At 41.4% G+C, this 20,000-nt stretch overlaps 1 protein-coding gene across 1 annotated transcript in view; it reads right to left on the bottom strand.

Moving 5' to 3' along the window:
* Window positions 1-20,000, bottom strand: part of LOC125030658 (runt-related transcription factor 1-like) — a 173,865-nt gene that overhangs the window by 18,098 nt on the left and 135,767 nt on the right. Inside the window, 1 exon segment of the mRNA XM_047620842.1 lies at window positions 12,830-13,012. Within this exon segment, the coding sequence (XP_047476798.1) occupies window positions 12,830-13,012 (183 nt within the window).

Below are 20,000 nucleotides of genomic sequence, written 5' to 3' on the forward strand. Positions count from 1 at the left end.
ATATTATTACTACGAACGCATATATAATCTTTTTAATGTTACAAGGTCTTATCAGAAAAAGCCTTCGCCTTCACCTGTTATGCTTGTCAAAAAAGTGATAATTGAATGTACAAACGTAAATTACAATTATGTATATTTACACCCTAACACAATATATATCATATATATATATATATATATATAATACATATATATACATATATCTATTTATATGTACATATATATATAATACATATATATACATATATATATTTATATGTACATATATATATATATATATATATATATATATATATATATATATATATATATATGCATACATATATACGTATGTATATATATGGATACATACACACATACACACACACACACACACACACACACACACACACATATATATATATATAAATATATATATATATAGATACATATATATACACACATCTGTTTGTCTGTCTGTCTCTCTTTCTCTTTATCTCTGTATATATATATATATATATATATATATATATTTAAAATATATATACATATACATGCATATATGTATGTATATAATATATATATATGTATACATACATACATACATACATACACACACACAAACACACACACAAACACACACACACACACGCACGCACGCGCACGCGCACGCACACACACACATATATATATATATATATATATATATATATACATACAAACACACACCACCAACTATAAATCATGTATTACGTGTGCGTTTGCCTGTGTGTACGCCCGGGGTATGCGTACAGGCATGCACATAGATGTACATATATCGAACGACATATCCATAAATCTACACAGCTACAAACACATACACACTTAACACACAAACACCTACCACAGAAACCACAAAGGCTGATAATTCTGGCAGCGCGGTGCCCCCTGAGATACTCCTCAGAGCACGCCAACATTCCCCTGCGCCCCAGAACACCCAGGACAAACCCGGCCAAACCACGGCCACTCCGAGGGACTTGGGTGAATTCCCCAACACTCCGAGGGACTCCAGCGCACTCCTGAGTAATGGCCGCGGAATTAGTTCCATTAGGGAAGCGACGGATCGTAATTTATATCACATGCAAACCTTTTGAGCATGAAAATAGCCGCGCTCGCAATTTACTCAGCCGTGAGATGGCGCCTCCTTGTGGTCCGGGGAGCATACGGGAGCTTGCCTCGCGAGAATAAGTGGATGTCTCGGGAGGACGCGGCGTGGAGGAGGACTTGATTCCGGATGATCTAGCGTTCAGGATCGAGCGAGTGAGATACCACTTAACGCGCAGGTTCGAGGAATTGCCGGCGACTTTGACTTAATTAATTATTTAAGTGCTTTCCTGACAGCGTAAATGCTAGACTTATGAGCATGTTTCGCAGCAGGACAGTGCTAAACTTGCCGCTCCTTAAAATCGGCGTTCACATCGTGTCCCGCCATTAAACCCGCTCTAGTCGGCGGTACCTGTTTGTCTCTGTCAGACATAAATCCACTTATTCGTCATGTCCGAAGATTACGCAGATGAGGACAAATGATGTTTACAACAGGGGAGGGCAGAGGGTCGTATAGGCACGCCGTGACGCCGGGCTTCCGCTGCCCTGCGTCGCCCCGAACGTATCTCTTCAGCTGCGCCCTCAGCGCCAGAGAGAGTGCAGCGTCGCCCGTCTAAGTTGCCTTCCTTTGATGGAAATTGATGGAGCGATCGTGAAAACAATTCCGCTGCGGAAAACATGGCTTATATGTTCGTCAATCTTCAGTTTAATCTTAATCTCATACTCAAATCGCCTTCCGATTCGAAATAACGCTGCAATCTCCCCAAGAATTAACTTACATAAATCAACGACAATTTAGACAAATGACCTGAAAAGTCACGGTAAACTAGCTTATAGATTACAGTAAAGATCGTTGATGGAAGCTTATATGCTGTACTTGAGGATATTCTGACGAGGATAATGATAAAATATTAAATAAATTTGATAATTTGTATAAAGAGGCATTCCTAATATCATATCATTCACGTTCTTCTCCATGTTTACACCCAAAGGAACAAGGATAATGATGTCGGAATTCTGCATTTTTTCCAATTTTCCCCATTTCATGAGTGTGTACATTGCATACTGTAAACAACTTGCATTTTAAACATACTCGTACATACTGCTGCATGTTTCGGACACCCACACCATATTGCGTACTTATGCATGTTTCTTATTCTGCCTCGTTCCATATTAACATAATCCCATGTCTTCATACTCATGAATACTTCCCAAGCAAAAGAAGCATTCGCGCATTTTTGTAAACATCGCATATGTGAATACATTATACTGTTAAACACTTAATTTGAGCATGTTTTACATGAGTATACCCACTCTGCATTTAAGAAATACAGGACTCAAAAAACGTAATATACCATGAACAGGGATTCCCTCTCGAAGCCCCTTTATCCTTAAATCAACGCAACTCTAACGGTACAGCCATACAAACTCATGAAAAACGTTATCGCTATCCCTCTATTCTTCCTACTGTAACCTTCCTCACGCCCACTCGAGGACCACACAAATGCTCTTCTCGAAGTCGAATAACCAATCCAAGTGCCCCTCCAGAAATCAGGAACGATCTAGGCGACCTTCCCCGAGTCGGAAACCACCCGTGTTCTTCCGGAAGTCGAGAACCATCCAGGGAGTTATCCTAACACCCTTCCAAAGGCCGAACCATCAAAACGCCCTTCCAGAACTCGAGAACCTCCCAACACCCACCCCCAAAAAACAGCGCCCTTCCAGAACTTGAGAACCTCCTCAACGCCCCCTACTCCAAGAGCGCCCTTCCAGAACTCGAGAACCAAGTCGCCAAGTCCGAGCCGCCCGCTGGCCGCGCGCTGCAGAGCCGGACCAAACCCCATACCAAACCGCAAAAGGAAATGAATGGAGTGAGCGCTACATAAACCCCATTATTTAGGGTAAGCGGAAATCCCTCGATCTCAGGCCAAGGGATTAAGTAGTCACATAATGTCGTCATCCATTGTGGTCTTACGCGGGTTGTTCATTAGGTTGATCCACAAAGCAGCGGGGGATCTAATTGCTTGTTAGTTCATGGGGGGACTGCTGCCGTATGGGAGTACGTGGCGCGCGTACGTGTGTCTGTGCGTGCATGAGTAAGGCTGAGGATGCGGTTGTGATTTTGGTTGTGCGTTTGTGTGCGTGCGTGTGCATGTGTGTGGTATCCCTATTAGACTGAGAGATAATGAGAGAGTGATAGAGAGAGACGTTGAGATATAATGTGAAAATTATATATATATACACACACACACACATATATATATATATATATATATATATATATAGAGAGAGAGAGAGAGAGAGAGGGGGGGGGGCATGGAGGGAGGTGATGATGGGTAGGTACAATTATAAAAGAATTGGCTGGTTGATAAATAGACAGATAAGGAATGGGAGAGAAAGAGTGATATCAACATATGTAAGAACACAACCAAATAAGAACAAGCAGAGAGAGACGGGAGGAGGGAAAGAGAGAGAACGGTAATGAGCAGCCCAGCCACAGAGCCTGGTGCTACCTGCGTCTCCCTCGGCAACCTCAGATTTAAAGTCTGGGAAAGTCTGTTCAACTTTGATAATCTAGATTAATGCGTTCATTGAGGCAGTCCTTAGAGGAGTCCATATATCTTCGGGGTCTCCCATCTGCTGACACTCACCTCGTTGTAACATGCGGCCGCTTTGTTACCTAAGTTTTAAGCGGCCACATGCACAATAACGCCCGTGATATACGACTACTCGCGGGAGCCGTTGCGTCTCGAGGGTTGCGTATAAATTACAAAGTGACTCGCCTATGGCATGCTCTTATTTACACTGGCTGCCTAAACAAGGGCGTGTTGTGCCGGGAGTCAATGATCTTTGGTTAACCCTTTCACAACCCTTTGGCGGGGTCTAGTATTCCCGCTTTGATGTGTCTTTACATGCCTCATTCTATAGAAAAATAATCGAATCTGCTATAAGTGGCAATAATATATACTCCGTATCCCCTCAGAAACACATAAAGCAACACTTATACGCCGTATCCCCTCAGAGACACATAAAGCAATACTTATACGCCGTATCCCCTCAGAGACACATAAAGCAATACTTATACGCCGTATCCCCTCAGAGACACATAAAGCAATACTTATACGCCGTATCCCCTCGAGACAGCACAATGCATAGACGCCGTATCCCTCACCACAACACAACACAACACATACCCATTTCTGCGGCTGTCCTCTTCTTCCCATCTCCACCTCCGTAAATATGTTTTGGTATTTCCCACGATCCCTTCGTAATAATGGGGTATTAACTTGTCGTTTATAGTCGGAAAACATCTTGCACTGTTTTATTTGCGGATTTTAGAGATGGTACACATGTCTAGAAAATGTCTCCCCCTTCCCATTGCTACTACCCCCACCCCCATCCCCACCCTGAGTATGTGAGTACTCTTAAAAACATATCATTTTCCTGAATGTGCGAATTAGTCGTGTACAATGATATGTTTACCCGTAAAACTATTCGGACCTGCGGACTCGGTCGGGTTTCGACCGCCCTCCCATCCTTATTTCCTAACACAGCTCACGTAACTGACTTTACCGATATATCATTATTACACGAGTAAGAAGTGAGAAAGAAGTGAGAAAACAACCTCGAACTGAGTGAAATGTACTCTTTCTTTCCCATCGCTATCCTCCGTCGGAAGAAATACCGAGATGTAACGAGGAAACGAAGACACGAATTCTGGGTCATTTCAATGGAGTAAACAGATGCGTCCCTCGCTGACCACATCCTTGCTTTTCCCTCCGCTGTGATTTCTCTTCCGTAGAGAGGGAGGTGTGTGTGTGTGTGTGTGTGTGTGTGTGTGTGTGTGTGTGTGTGTGTGTGTGTGTGTGTGTGTGTGTGTGTGTGTGTGTGTGTGTGTGTGCGTGTGTGTGCGTGTGTGTCCTAATGATATGCACGCTCGTCCATGTTTTCCACCTACTCGCATCCGTTGATCGTGTTTTCCCAGATGGAGGCGAGTGGACGGTGAGTTGTTGGTAAGATTATGGGTGGATACAGAGGCAATGGAAAGTTATTTCAAAACTGATGTGTCTGAAGTCTGTAACTATTGGTCGTCATTTTTTGGGGGGATTATTTGTCCCAAAATGTACTTTTCAAACATACACCATTAATGACACTACCATATATCTCTTTACTTAAAATCCCCAGTCATTATTATTTTTTAATCTTCCTTCCTTCAACCTGACTCAAGTCCCCTCCCTTCCATTCTCTTTCTCTTACGTCTTCTCTTCCTCTTGCCCTCTCTCTCTCTCTCTGCCTCTCTTCTACTCCTACATCCTCCTGTTCTTCGCCCTCATCTTCTTCTTCTACTTATTCTTTTCTCTTCATCATCACCACCATCTTCCTTTTCCTCTTCCTCCTTTTCCTTCTCCTTCTTCTTCTTCCTCCTCCTCCTTCTTCTCTTCCTCCTCTTCTTCCTTGTTCTCTTCTTCATTCTCCTCCTTCTCCTTCTCCTTCTTCTTCTTCTTCCTCCTCTTCTTCCTTGTTCTCTTATTATTTCTCCTCCTCCTCCTCCACCTCCTCACAGGCCCAACAATTAGCGTGAGTAGCCAAGCTTGGTGCCCGTGGGAATTCCTATCTCATCTGCATATTTACAAATGACCATTGTCGGGACGGAGGTGCGCCGAGTGTCTCCAAGATGCCGGCTGTTCCACGACAGAGAAACTGAGAGAGAAGGAGAGAAAGAGAGAAGGAGGGAAAGAGAGGAGAGAAGTAGGGGGAGAAGAGAGAATTTAGAGAAAGTAAAGGGAAGGACGATGGGTTGTTCTCCCCGTCGTGTGACGAATACACGGCAATTATGCCCCGCGTGTATGTGCATAATAAGAGCCAAAGGGGTGATTTCATGCTGAATTACATTTGAAATATGGAAACAGCAAACTACAGTTACACCATTATTACTAACAATGTCGTGTCTCATTAAGCAAGAAAAAAATGTATAATACAACAGCAATAATTCTTTAAAAAATATATATTTACACTACCCCCATTGGAACTCCGTCTCCTCCTCGCCTTAGACACCGTTTAAAATTCAATAAGACCCATCCCTCCTGCTTCGTTAATGAGGTAGGGACTAATTGCCTCATCAACACCTGACCTGACCCGCCACGACTCCGCCTCCCTGACCCCCCATTAAGATGCAGTTCTAACCGCTATCTCGCCAGTCATCACACCCATTCAGAAGAGACAATACCTTAATGAAGGGTAATTAGCCTGCCTAATGACACGGATGGGCAAACGGTGGGGGCATGGTGGGGGGGATAAGGGGAAGGGGGGGAGGTGAGATGTCTAATTGATGTAACTCAAAATCTACAGTTACGGCGTGGGGGACACTTCAAAACGTTTCTGGTTCGATTTATCAGCGCAGTAAGATCTTAAGTTATACCTTTACACAATAGTCTGCGTCAGTAACTTTTGTTTTAACTCAATCACAGCCTCGATTACAATAAGGAGATGGGGCAGCCATTGGCGTGTCTGATTCATGGCCACTGTACAAACGTCTGAATAATTCTAACTTCACCTAACGTTTCTAAAGCAAACTCTGAAATGATTCAAAATTCTAACTTTGCGCAAACGTCCAGTTTAGCTTCGGACTCACCCCTGACAATGATACACTACCGAGCTAAATTGTAGCGACGACTAAGCGTCTGCGAATTTGTCAAGAATGAAATATACAGAGGCCCGCGCATTTCATAAATCACAGTAAAGAGAACGCGAAATAAAAGACAAATGGAAAACACAAAAAAACATTTAAAAAATATATAATAAAAATAAAGAAAATATGCATGTATACAAAATAACCAGGAAAACGAGAAGGGAATAAGAACAGAATTACATATCAAATAGAGTTTAAAATACAAACGAAAGTCTATAAATGGCACCCAATACAAAAAAAAAAGAAAGCGAGGGAGGAAGACAGAGAAAAAAATAATACCAAATGTAGTGAAACGGAACGCAAACAACAAAAAACAACAACAACAGCAACAACATCAATAAATAATAATACATGCAAGAGGCAAAGTCTGATGACCAGGTAGTTAATAGGGAAGTCTTCAACGCGGTCTCCCGGCGAATGCATTACAGCAGCGGTAGCGATTGATGTTAATGATAATTAGCGAGGTGATTGACAAGTAGAAAAAATGGCGCTATTATGCTTAAAAGCCTCCGTCTTTTTGCTGCGTTACTGAGCTCCTGGTAAGAACTTTTTGCTCATATATTCTTGCGTGGTGATTTCACTGTACGACGTTTTTATAACTTAAATGGCTCATTTGTCTTTGTTCCTTTCATTCCTTCCTTTCCGTGATATATTCCGTTTCTTCTCTCCTTCACTCGGGATGTTGTTTCCTGCTGAATAATAATCGCGCAGTTCCTTTCGTGGATTGGCCAATCAAACTTCCAGGACTCGCACAAGCCTAAGCATTATTTTTAAATGATTCGTTTCAGCTCTATATTCGCGGAGTCTTAAGTAGATTTTTTGTTACAGCTTTGCATCTATAGAGCTTTGATTATTCTTAAATACCAATCTCTGATGATGCGAAAAGTGATGACGTGTGAAGGTAAACGTCACAACACATCAATGACGTAAGAAGGTAAACGCCACAACGCACCGATGACGTCAGAAGGTAAACGCATTCAAGTCCCGCTGATTGGCCGTCGTCCGAACCCGCGCACTAAACATTTCCTTGAGTTCGTGACTTTATGCATGCATTCGAATGAAAAAAAAAGAAAAACCTCTATTGCCCAAGACTCGAGATCGACGTTCATGTGCTTTGAGTACAAATAGTCTGTCAGTTGAGCATTTTTAGTATAATTAGTTTCTCCGGAAGCGCACCGTGAGGCAGCTGCTGCACGCACACACGCACGCGCACGCACACACATACATATACACCAACACAAACTCTCTCTCTCTCTCTCTCTCTCTCTCTCTCTCTCTCTCTCTCTCTCTCTCTCACACACACACACACACACACACACACACACACACACACACAGACACACACACACACACACACACACACACTTCCTCCTATCCACACCCACCCACACTAATGCCCATATCCTACGCACGCTCTACATGCAACAAACCTTGCAACTGTTCGCTTGCAGGATGATTGGCAGCCGCCTTACGGTAATTCTTTCTTAAATAACGCCCAGGAGACGGCCAGTGATTAATTCCTCTTCGCGCGGGAAATTTGCTCATGCCACAAAGCGGTACTCGCGGGTAATGGCGATGTTTCAATAGGATGAATCTCACGGGAAAGGAAGGAGAGGGAGGAGAAGAAGAAAGGAGGAAGAAGCGGAGGAGGATAATTATAACGAGCAGGGAGAAAGAGGTGAATGATAAGAAGAAGGGGGATAGGGAACAGGATGAGGAGGAGGAAGAAGAGGAGGAGGGGGTAGAGGAGTAAGGGGAGGTGACGAAAAATAGGAAAAGGAGGAGGAGGAGAAGGAGGAGGAAAGGAGGAAAAGAAGAGGAGGAGGGGACGGTGGAGTAAGGGGAGAAGAAGAAAAATAAGGAGGGAAGAGAAAGAGGGGGTGGAGGGGTAAAGGTAGGAGAAGAAAAATAAAAGGAGGGGGAGGAGGAGGAGGAGGAAAAGGAGGAGGAGGAGGAGGAGGAGGAGGGGGGAGACGAGGAGGAAGAGGAGGAAGGAGAGGAGGTGAGACCGAGGAAGCCGATGAGAAGAAGAAGAAAAAAACAAAACAAAGAGAAAGAAGAATGAAAGGAACATCACGCACCGCTAAACATTCCTAATTTCAGAATTTCTAATTCAGTCTCCCATAATAACGAGAGGTATCATTAAGCATCTGGAGGCTGAGTAGGGAATAATGTAATAGTGAAGACGGAACTCTCTCATTCTGCACAATTTCCCGCCTCCGAAAACACGCTTCACGCTCTTCTTTTTTTTTCTCTTTTTCGCCTTTTTTTTTTGTTGCCTTCTCGTTTTTTATTCTTATTTTTTTTCTCCCTCTCACTTTTTATGCAACTTGGACTCGGTTACACCTTCCAGGCAAGATTCCTTCTCTCATTTTTTGCCTACTCTTCCGCTCATCCGATATTTTCTTCGTTATCACCCGCGATGTGATACATATGTGATTTTTATGCCCGCGTTGACACGTAAACGGTGTAATATATTCTTTTCATTTTACTTTTTACCGCAATTTTTTGTGGGCTTTTTTTTTTTGTTCCGGTAATGGATATTATTACAAGACCATGAATAAATCTCGAAATAAGGATTAAAAAAAAGGTTATCATACCTTCCGCTTTCTTTGTAACACGAAACATGGGCTTTTAACGTTGAAATATATAACTTCTATTATGTGTATGATTTTCTGTATAAGTATATTCCTTACACCCGTAAATATTTATTTTTTTTCAAACTTTCAAATTTTTTGGTGAGTATTTAGATTTTCGTTTACTTTTATACGTCAATCCTAACATATTTACATTTTCTCTTACGCCCACATGTAAATTTCCGTCTCGGCTTACTAGAGTCGTAAAAATGGCTGGAGGAAATGTCACTTATTTGCAAATCAGGGGCTAGGAAGGACGACTGACAGGAAATATCTTAATAAACTCATTATGTGTGTGTGTGTGTGTGTGTGTGTGTGTGTGTGTGTGTGTGTGTGTGTGTGTGTGTTTATTGCTGTCTTCGTTTGTGTATCGATATGGATGTGTACGTATCCTATGCCTTCCTCTGTGTACCCCTATCTATCCATACGAGTTTTAATGCCCCTGACGTGTCCATATTCGTAACTAAGTGTGTTCATAAGTGTCAGTGTGTACTCGCGTGCATGAGAACACACACGTCTACTTTTTTTTATATTAGCATTCCACACAAGCGAAGGAGTGAACAATTTAGAGCAAGGAAGCGAACTCCCCAGACGAGAGTGTGTGTATTATGCGAGGAAGAAAACGACAGCGTGTAGTATAGTTGTGGCCAGATTTTTTTTTTTATCTTCAAATGTATAATTGCCGACGTCGCCCGCAATTACACAGCTACATCTGACGCACTCGAAGCCAGCTAACGTTTACTTACCACACCACAGGCAAAAAAAAGTATGAACTTATAAATACATCTGACCAATCCATTTGTCAAATACCCGGTAATTATCCAAGGAAAATTAGGATTCTAAATGACACCATCCCGTAGAGGAGGGCAATTTCAGGTCACTATGAATTAGCATAAATATCATTCCTACTCCCAAGCCAATTATCATATCGCTCAGTCAGCTTTTTCGACGTGAACATTAAAAATCTACGAAGGTGCTTAAATACCAATAGCGGATATACTAATGGAAGCAGAAGAAAATATACTTATTTTCCAGTAACATTAACAAACACAATACACAAACAGACAAACAAATGATAGACACGGGCACGCAACACATACACTCACACGTACACACCCACGCAAGTAAGTCTACAACTATTATACATTCTATACGACAGAAAGTGAGAAACTAATTATTGTGATGTGTCTCGGAATACAGGCACCCTTTCTCCCCAAGTGTGGCCTGGTGGCGAGGGGTTAAGTTCATTCATAAAGTCTGTATATGTTCATGGTTTGTGTGGTGTGTTCGTGGTCTGCGTATAAAAGCTTTGTGTGGTAAGTGTGTGTCTGTGCACCTATTGTTTGTGTGGCGTCTATCCGAGGGTCTGTACCTCCCGACGGCGGTTTTCTTGTGGTCTCGCTCTCAGCCGGCCTCCGTCACCGCTCCTGCCGCACAGGTGTCTCCTGCTCGTTCTTCCTTCGCCACGTATTTTACGGCTCGGAGATCGTTTGTACTTTTAAAAAAATCCATGGGAGGGAGAACATCTTTAAAACTACCATGGTAACTGGCAAACGGGGTGGCATCGCACTGTCATTAACCTGCCAAGTGCCCCACCTTCCGTCTCCGTCACGATCTTGACTCGTCCCTCATATTCCGCGTTAGGGTTAACAACGTAATAAGACAGGACAGTGCTGTTCATCGAAGAAAAAAAGAAAAAAAGAAAAAAGAAAAAGAAAAAGAAAAAAAGAAAAAGAAAAATAAAAAAAGAAAAAAGAAAAGCCAACAGTACACGCGGCAGAGAAAAGAAAAAAAAAATACGGTAAAGAAATGGAACCAGGCAGCAACTCCGTTCGAATTTGGCGCCGCACTCGCGGTTTCCCTCGTGACGCGTCGGGACAAGCAGACACCAGTGATAAGGCAGGTTAGTCCCGCCCGGTTCTCAATGGCGCCGAAGCGTTTCCCTGCGGCGATGAATAATTAGGAATGAAGGATTAGTGTCAGGATGGTAAATAGGCACCGGATTTGTTTTAAGGAATCTGGTATCGCCTCGAACACGACCGGAGTTTCATTTTACTTTTTTTTTTCCTGGGAGAGGCTTTACGAAAATCTTTTCGTTTTCATCTTTACATCGTTTATTATTTGCCGCATGAAAAAAATACAAACAAACAAACAAACAAACAAACAAAAACATTTCGCTATATGAAAAAAATAAAAATCGAACGTATAATTTTCGTTTCATTTTGAAAACCACATCACTTATAACCTTATAAATATGAGTAATTATATGCATCTTGGTAATAGCACAGACACACAGACAAGCGCTTAATTACATTTACTTGTGAAAATACTCTTAAATTTATATTTCGTTATGCATAGACTTCGTAAATGTTATCACCGTTACTATTATATTATCATTATCAGCATTCTTATTTCTGACAATATCATTATCATTTTCAATATTATCATCCTCTTTACCATTATCATCGTTGTCATCACCATTATCATTATCATTATCATTTAGTATTATCATTAACATTATGTCTATATTCATTATCATTATCACCATTATTATTATTATTATTATTACTATTATTATTACTAGTATCATTATCATTATTATTGTTATTACTACTACTACTACTATTATTATTATCATTATCATTATTATCATTAATATTATCGTTATTATATTTATTACAACTACTACTATTACTATTATCATTATCATTATTATCATTAATAATATCGTTATTATTATCATTACTACTACTATTATTATCATCATCATTATCATTATTATCATTAATATTATCGTTATTATTATCATCCTCATCCTCTTTATCATCATTCTTGTTATGATCATCATTATCTTCAACTTCGTCATTTGTGTTATTATCATGCCAACACCAGCTTCATCATCACAATCCTATTAATGATAATGATGATGATAAAAATAATGATGATGATGATAAAAGTGGTGATTATTATGAGAATGGCAATGACTAAATATAGTAACAATAACAATAATTATAATAGCAACAATAATAACAATAACAACAATAGTAAGTATAATAAACGTGAAATCATTGCTAAATTCATCACAATAATATTCTAAGATAAATGTGTAATGGTCACTATTACTACAAATGACAGTAATGATGCATGTAATATAATAATGGCAGTAGCGTAATTAAAAGCCATCGACCATTATGACATTAGCGGTTGCAAAATCCAAGCGGCCGGCGTAGTTCTAATGATGCAATTGCTGTGTCCAGAGTGAAGGGAACTCTAGCACAGGAAAGGGGACGAAGATTTCCACACTGCAAAGGACGGCGCGGCTCGAAGACGCGAAAATGGCTAAAGAGGTACGAGAGGCAACGTGCATGCAACAACAAAGGAGGTTAGTCCTACTGACAGTTAGAGAGAAGTACCAGAATGAGTAAGACCAATGGTCGCATACCTTGTGTCGCGGGGCCAGTATGAGGAACTTTGAAGGCTATACTAGGAGGTATTGAGTCGCTCTTCCGTCTAAGTTCGAGCTCCCGGAGGTGGTCGCTGAAGCGGGTGTCTAGGAAGGGCCGCTGGCCCAGGGCGAAGGCTCGGAACTGTTGTTGGCCTGAGGGGCAGAGGGAGAGGGTCAGTTCTGCAGGGAGGAGAAGAGGCGGAATTTTAGTCCCACGGGCACCCCAGGTTGTCTTTCAGGTCTTTCTACAGTGTGAACAGAGTTCATGTAACTAAAGTAGAAGAAAGTATGAGTGAAAGGGAGTGGCACCTCACTCACACCTTCTAGTTTCTACGGCGCGCCGGCGGCTGGCTCCTGGAAGCGGGACTCGGCTGCCGGCGCGCCCTGCATGCTGTACACCTGCGGCGGGTGTCTGAATAGGCTCCCGCGCCAGAAGGGTTTCTGGGCCAGGCGGCGCTTCCGAAAGATCAGGAAACCCCTCAAGTGTGACAGAGGTTTCATCTGGGTGAGAAGGATGCGCTCAAAGAAAAGCCTAAACCTCACACGGCCCCTGCACACCTTAGAAATGTGGACGGGGCATCCTGCTTTGTATCTCTACGAAATCATTAAATAATCCTCTTCATAATTAAGACAAGTAAAAACTACAGGCTACTATGCAAACTTTTATATTAAGTTTAAGTTACGCCTATGAAGAACGTCGTGCCCACAGTCTGTTGTTTTCACAATTCTTGTAACTAACGTGACCCCCAAAGCAATCAGATCTGGAAGTAAGGGAAGCCAACGTGCATAGGCCGAGGTCATAACAACTAGAGCACAAGGGCACCAAGAGATAAAAATAAATTCTCACACACAGAATAGAGGACAGACTGGCATTGGGAGGGCATTGAGCAATAATTGCGACGGAAGGAGAATTCTCACGCACGCAAACGCAAACGCACACACACACAGTATATATATATATATATATATATATATATATATATATATATATACATACATATATATATATATATATATATAAAATATACATGTATATATATACACACACAAACGTACACACACACACACACACACACACACACACGAGTGTGTGCATGTCCACGTGTATGTAAATTCAAATAAGAATACAGATATTAAAAGGAGTCAGACGTCATGCTATAACCACATCGATGAACACATAAATACGTCATGCATATATATATATATATATATATATATATATATATATATATATATATATATATACGCAGCGCAACAAAACGCATTTGCAACTGACAGGAAGCACCAAGATTGACAGTTAAAGATAAAGCAGAAGATTAACGACGGCGGAATGCGGGAGAAAACGCAAGGGCAACAGAAAAGAACAGGCGATAAGCAGCGTTATAAAAGCACGTATGTTTATCGGGGGAAATCGGGACCGTCAAGATAAAAATCGGCGGGACCTCAACGCTGTTCACAGGCTCTTCGCTTCGTGTTTTGTAGCTTTCTTTCTTTCTTTCTCTCTCAACACCAGACACATGCGCACACTTTTATACATACATATATATATATATATATATATATATATATCCATATATAAACACATACGCACACTCACACTCACACACACACACATATATATATGAAAATGACTTTGTATAGATACATATATATATATATATATATATATATATATACACACACACACATATACGTACATTACGTACATATATATGAATATGACTGTATGTATTTATACATAATATATATATAATATACATATTATACACATATACATATATATAATATATAATATATATATATATATATATATATATATATATATATATATATATATATATATATATAACAACTGATCGTAGGCATTACCGGCAGAGCGGACGGCGCCTCGAAGCCATCCACGCGCACGAGACAGCGCGGCCTGCGTTCGATCCAGCAGCGTAATAACAGGAAATCTCAGTCGATTCGTCAGGGATACAAAGAACAGCTGGGCAAACAGGCCACATTTCCGCGCTTCTAAACATCCCTTAGGAAAGCGTGATGTCGGGGTACAGGCTGCACGAGGGGGCGATTATCAGGCCTGTCTCGGAATTTATTGATTCTCGCCTCGCGTTTAGGGGCGTCTCGCGGCGCCTGCTTGGGCTCACCGCGACGCCCCTGAGCCTCCTTCGCCGCGGCGGGGGCTCCACCTGCGCCTCTTCGCCTGCCCTCGCTGGCGGCCGGTACTGCGCTCGCCCCCACTCTATATACAGATATAGAGATAGATAAATAGATAGACACACACACACACACACACACACACACACACACACACACACACACACACACACGTACACGTGTATTAATTCTTCAAGAACGCACACGTCCATACTAAATATATGACTAATGGCAAATGCACTTATTTATATAGTACGTTCTGGTACTATCTATATGTGCGTATATGAACATTTATGGCTCGGCATTCATATTCCTTAAAGTCATTATTTGTTCTAACTTGGGCCACATTTTTTTCTATTTTACATCTCAATTAATATGTAAATTAAACTCTCAATTCATCATTCAGTTCTTAGGTTTATTGATACCACATTGTAAGTTTTTTTTTACACTAAATCTTTAAATAATTTACTTGAGCAATTAAGCCTAGAAATTTCTCAATTAAGTATCGATTATTAACTCCTAAAATAAGCTGTCTTCCTCGCCAAAATACGCGCTTGTCCGAAATGTCTCGAGCCGACTTCGCGGTGTCCGATTCCCTTGGCAGAAGCGAACAACTCAATCACCTGCTGTTGCTTCGGGCTCATTATATTCAAGGTGTTTCACACTGAAGGTTTTAATGACAACCGCTATTTTCGGACATTGGCCGAAATGTATCACTACGATAATTCTTGTCAAAATGTTGAATATAATCACATATGCGCCTTTTTTATCTGCAGACATCTCGCTCGTTCCAGCACATTGCGAAAGTCTAGAGGCTGTTTATTCGCATATGCATTTTCACGTTAATACCTCACGTGGTAACTGCCAGAACCGAGGGAATTGTTCCGTCAGTAATCAAGCTGTCACGTCAGGTTGACACTTGACATGCAATCGTGATCCTTGAAGAACGCTAACTCCGGTACGCTCCGTCGAGGCCGACCTTCACCGTGTCATCCTTAAAAGTACCTCCGCACTCGATGTTTTTGAAGGTTGCTATTTTTTTCTTCTTTTCTATTTCGTTCTCCTCTCTTTCTGATTCCCTCTTACCTCCCTTTCTCTCTCCTTTCCATTCTCTATCTTTCTTTCTTCCTTCCCCCCTAACATTTCCCTTTTCACCTTCTCTTTCTCCCTTCTCCCTTCAACTTCTATTTCTCTCTTTCTATTTCTACACCTCTCTCCCCCTCCCCCTCTCCCCACGTTCAATTAGGGCCGTTAAGTTAGCGACCCGCATCCAGATAAACACTGCTGGGAAAAACGAGGAATATTCCCCTAACAAGGATGAGAATCCTGGCTGCACGTCTCAGGATGAAGTTCTGGGAACACCTTGCACTTTATGGCAACTGCTTTTTTTTTTTAATGCGGGTAATATAAATTGTGATAATATCAAAGATGGATATCGTGGTAAAAATGAAGAGAAACAGACTGTACTGTTTTGACTAGAAAGGGAACACATTCTTTTTCTCTTCGTTCCAAAGAGAAAACGGGAAGAGGGAAAATCGCTCTCTCTATCTCTCCCCGATTTTCTCCCCGTTTGAAGTAAGTAAAAACAGCATATATGGTTCTGGTCGATAATAGCACCCGACGCATAATTCTCCCCAAACATAAAGTTAACGGGCCGAACATTGCCATTATCTCAAATAGAGCAGTGAACGCCCCTAATACGTAGTTCACGTTAGTCTAAGAACATACACTTATGCCTGTTAATGAATATACTTATGCCGGTATTCCTCATGCGAAACTTGCATCACCGCTCCAGACATTTCCATCGCGCGTGCAGTCGTCGGCTTTACGAGCGTCTGGCCGGACATATGTTACGAGTCCGTCTGGTGTCTCGCGCTCGCCGACTCCTGCCCCGTCACCGCACTCGCCTAATGGACGGTAACATTTGCAAGTATGGCGAGCTGGGATGTGCAATTTCATTACCGTGTTGTGTGGTGATGGTTGGGGAGTACGTAAGTACTTGCACGCACGCACAATCGCAGCTAAACACACACAACAAGTGCACACAGTCATCGAAAGCAGGCAGAGGATTACAGCCACACGGATACACTTATAAATGCAATACAGTAAATTCCTATTTAAATAAGTACTCAGGAGAGGAAAGGGAAGAAGAGAAAGAAATACAATCACAATCATGGAAACACCTTAACAACTAAAAACAAGCAATCTATGAACATTCCTTTTCTGCATTAATCCCCTATCACTTTTACTTGTCAAGTCATTTTTTCTCGTCCCTTCAGTAAATACGCTTCGCAGCAGCACAATTACGCGGCCATTACAGCAAAGGAATCTCACCGTTCCTTCATTACCGTCACGGAATCGCTCATTAATCTCTCATTACGATCATAATCGGAGCCGCCGCATCACACCGCCGCAGCCGCTCTCTCGCCACCGCTGTTCCCTCGCCGCCAGAGGAACGAGACGGGGCCCGGGCGCTCGTGAGATCGGCTCGTTCGCTCGTCGTGTGTCGACAGAAAAGGGGGCGCGCCTCGTCTCGCTCCTGCTTTCCGTGCTCGTTCGCTCGTTACGGCTGGCTACTGCATGTGCCAGTCACGGTGCCGCAGTCTAGCGTCCGGTCGGTCTGTCGGGAAGTCGGCTAGTCACGACGGCGCAAACGATTTGCACAGTCGGTTTGTCGGTCGGTCGGTAAGTCGTCTTCAGTTCTGGTGATGAGCGACGGCGGATTGGACGAGGTGTGAACAACGCCGCCCATGAATCCCGACGGCGATTACCGGGGCTGCGACGTCTGCGGGTCAAGACGTCGTCTGCGAGCTGTCACCACCACTGTAATCTACAAACTTCCCGATGTCGACATTGAAAGATCGAAAAGAGAGAAAAAAAAAAGAAAAAAAAAGAAAAAAAAAAAAGAAAAAAGTAAAACGCTTACATAAACTGCAGAAAAAATACACACAAAAAAATAATTTAAAAAATCGTCGATTTGGGGGAAATTGCATTTAATTTCAGTCCTTTGATAATACCCACCTCCGGACACCAGGGTAAGGTGCGACCCTCAACCCCGCCTTCAGCCCCGCGTTCTTTTTTCTCTCTTTTTTCTTTTTTTTTTCTTTTTTTTTGCCGGCGCGAGAAACGGCAACAAAAAAGAGTGAATTCGTGACGCCAACCCTTGCATTAATGTCCATGATCGTCGCTGCCGTTTATGCGAGGTTGAGGATGATGACAGAGCAGATCGGCCAAGGGGATCGTAACTAAATGCGGATTGCAGATCAAAATCCAATTAGGCGGCTTGGTCCTTCATTGGAGGGGTGGAGGGGGGGGGGGGCGGTTAAGAGATAATTTTGTTTTGGGGGGGAGGGGAGGGGCGTCGTTGGGAGAGAGGGGAGGGGAGGGAATCTATATAATGATACGGAATACGACCTTCCTTTTTTTTTCCTAATATTAAGGAGAATTTCGACGCGAAGATCGGCAGCTAACAGGGATTACGAGACAAATATGCCATTAAATTACTAACATCTATAATTCCCTTCACATTAAACAGAAAAAGCTGATATATAAGTTCAGAAATACTCTGACTTTTTCTCTCGGTTGGGAGAAAATAATAATAATAAAAAATCCCGTAACAAGATATCGAAAGGAAAATCGACAACAATCATCGTCATACCACTTTATAGTGAAACTTAACAATGTTTATCACAACACAACGAAGCCATAATCCAGGAAAAAATGTTAAAGGGTAAAAAAAAAAAAAAAAAAATAAGATACAAAAATGCCTAATAATTTTCGGAATGAGCAGCTAGTTAGTAATACGTACGGGAAGTTGTCGATAGCACGGAAAACCGATGGATTATATTTTCGAAAAAAATCAATAAATAAAAATACAATACACAAAACGTTTGCTGAACAGATAAACAGATTTTTTTTTGTCTAAATCTAGACTTCAAGTTCAGGTGTAAGAGAAGGAAAGAAAATGGAGACAAATAAAACTTTCACTTTTCAGCTCTAACGAAACAAATAACTTAAAAAATAATATTCCTTTCTAGTAGAGGGAGGCAAACTAGAAATCCACATTAATATTCAGAAAAAAAAAAAATCTCCGTCGACTGCTAACACCGACATCGACTTAATTACGCTGACAAGCTGATGATGCAAAAGCGAAGCGGTGTCGATCGGGGCGGAAGGGATCGACCTGGTGTCACGTAACAGGCGCTCGACCAAAGGATCCCTGAGGCAAAGAATGTTGAAGATGCGTTATTTTCTCTCTATTTTTTCCCCTTTCTCTTGCTCTGCTCTTCTTTCACATCTTTATTTTTTTTAATTAATTTTTTTTTTCATTCACGCTGTTTTAGGATCACTTCGAATGATGATACACATACAAGCTATTAAATAGTCAAATGTATTCGAAAATGAAAACATTTCCACTAAGATGCACCGAACTAGATTATTTTTATATTAGTAACAGCATCAAAAGTTGTGGAAGTAGTTGTAGCATAAACAGTAGTAGTAGTAGTGGTGGTTGTAGTAATATTAGCGTTAATAATGATTAAAATAGTGAAAGTAGTTATAAATATACTAGTAAGTGATGTTAGTAGGAGCAGTAGCAATGATGATGATGATAATAATAAAAATAATAATAATAATAAAAATAATAATATAGTAGTACTATATAATCATTATCATTACTATTAAATAATAATAACGAAGCAATTACAATGATTATAACGAGACAAAAAAGACAGAGAAGAACAACGAGAGAAAGAAAAAGGGAGAAAGAGAAGGATAAGAACTAGGATAATATTAATATCTCTAACTGCGACAACAAACAGCAATAAAAATAATAGCAATAAATGTAGTGGGACATCAAATATAACGAACTAATTATGATAATGAGGCCAAAAAACAATAAAGTGGGTGGCTAATCAAATAAGCAGCAGACAGCACTGAAAAACAACAGCGCTCTGGATAACCTTGATAATAAAGATACTGCATCATAATGATAGCAATAAAGATGATTTTA

The sequence above is a fragment of the Penaeus chinensis genome, chromosome 11 (genome assembly GCF_019202785.1).
Source record: "Penaeus chinensis breed Huanghai No. 1 chromosome 11, ASM1920278v2, whole genome shotgun sequence".
Taxonomy (NCBI): Eukaryota; Metazoa; Arthropoda; class Malacostraca; order Decapoda; family Penaeidae; genus Penaeus; species Penaeus chinensis.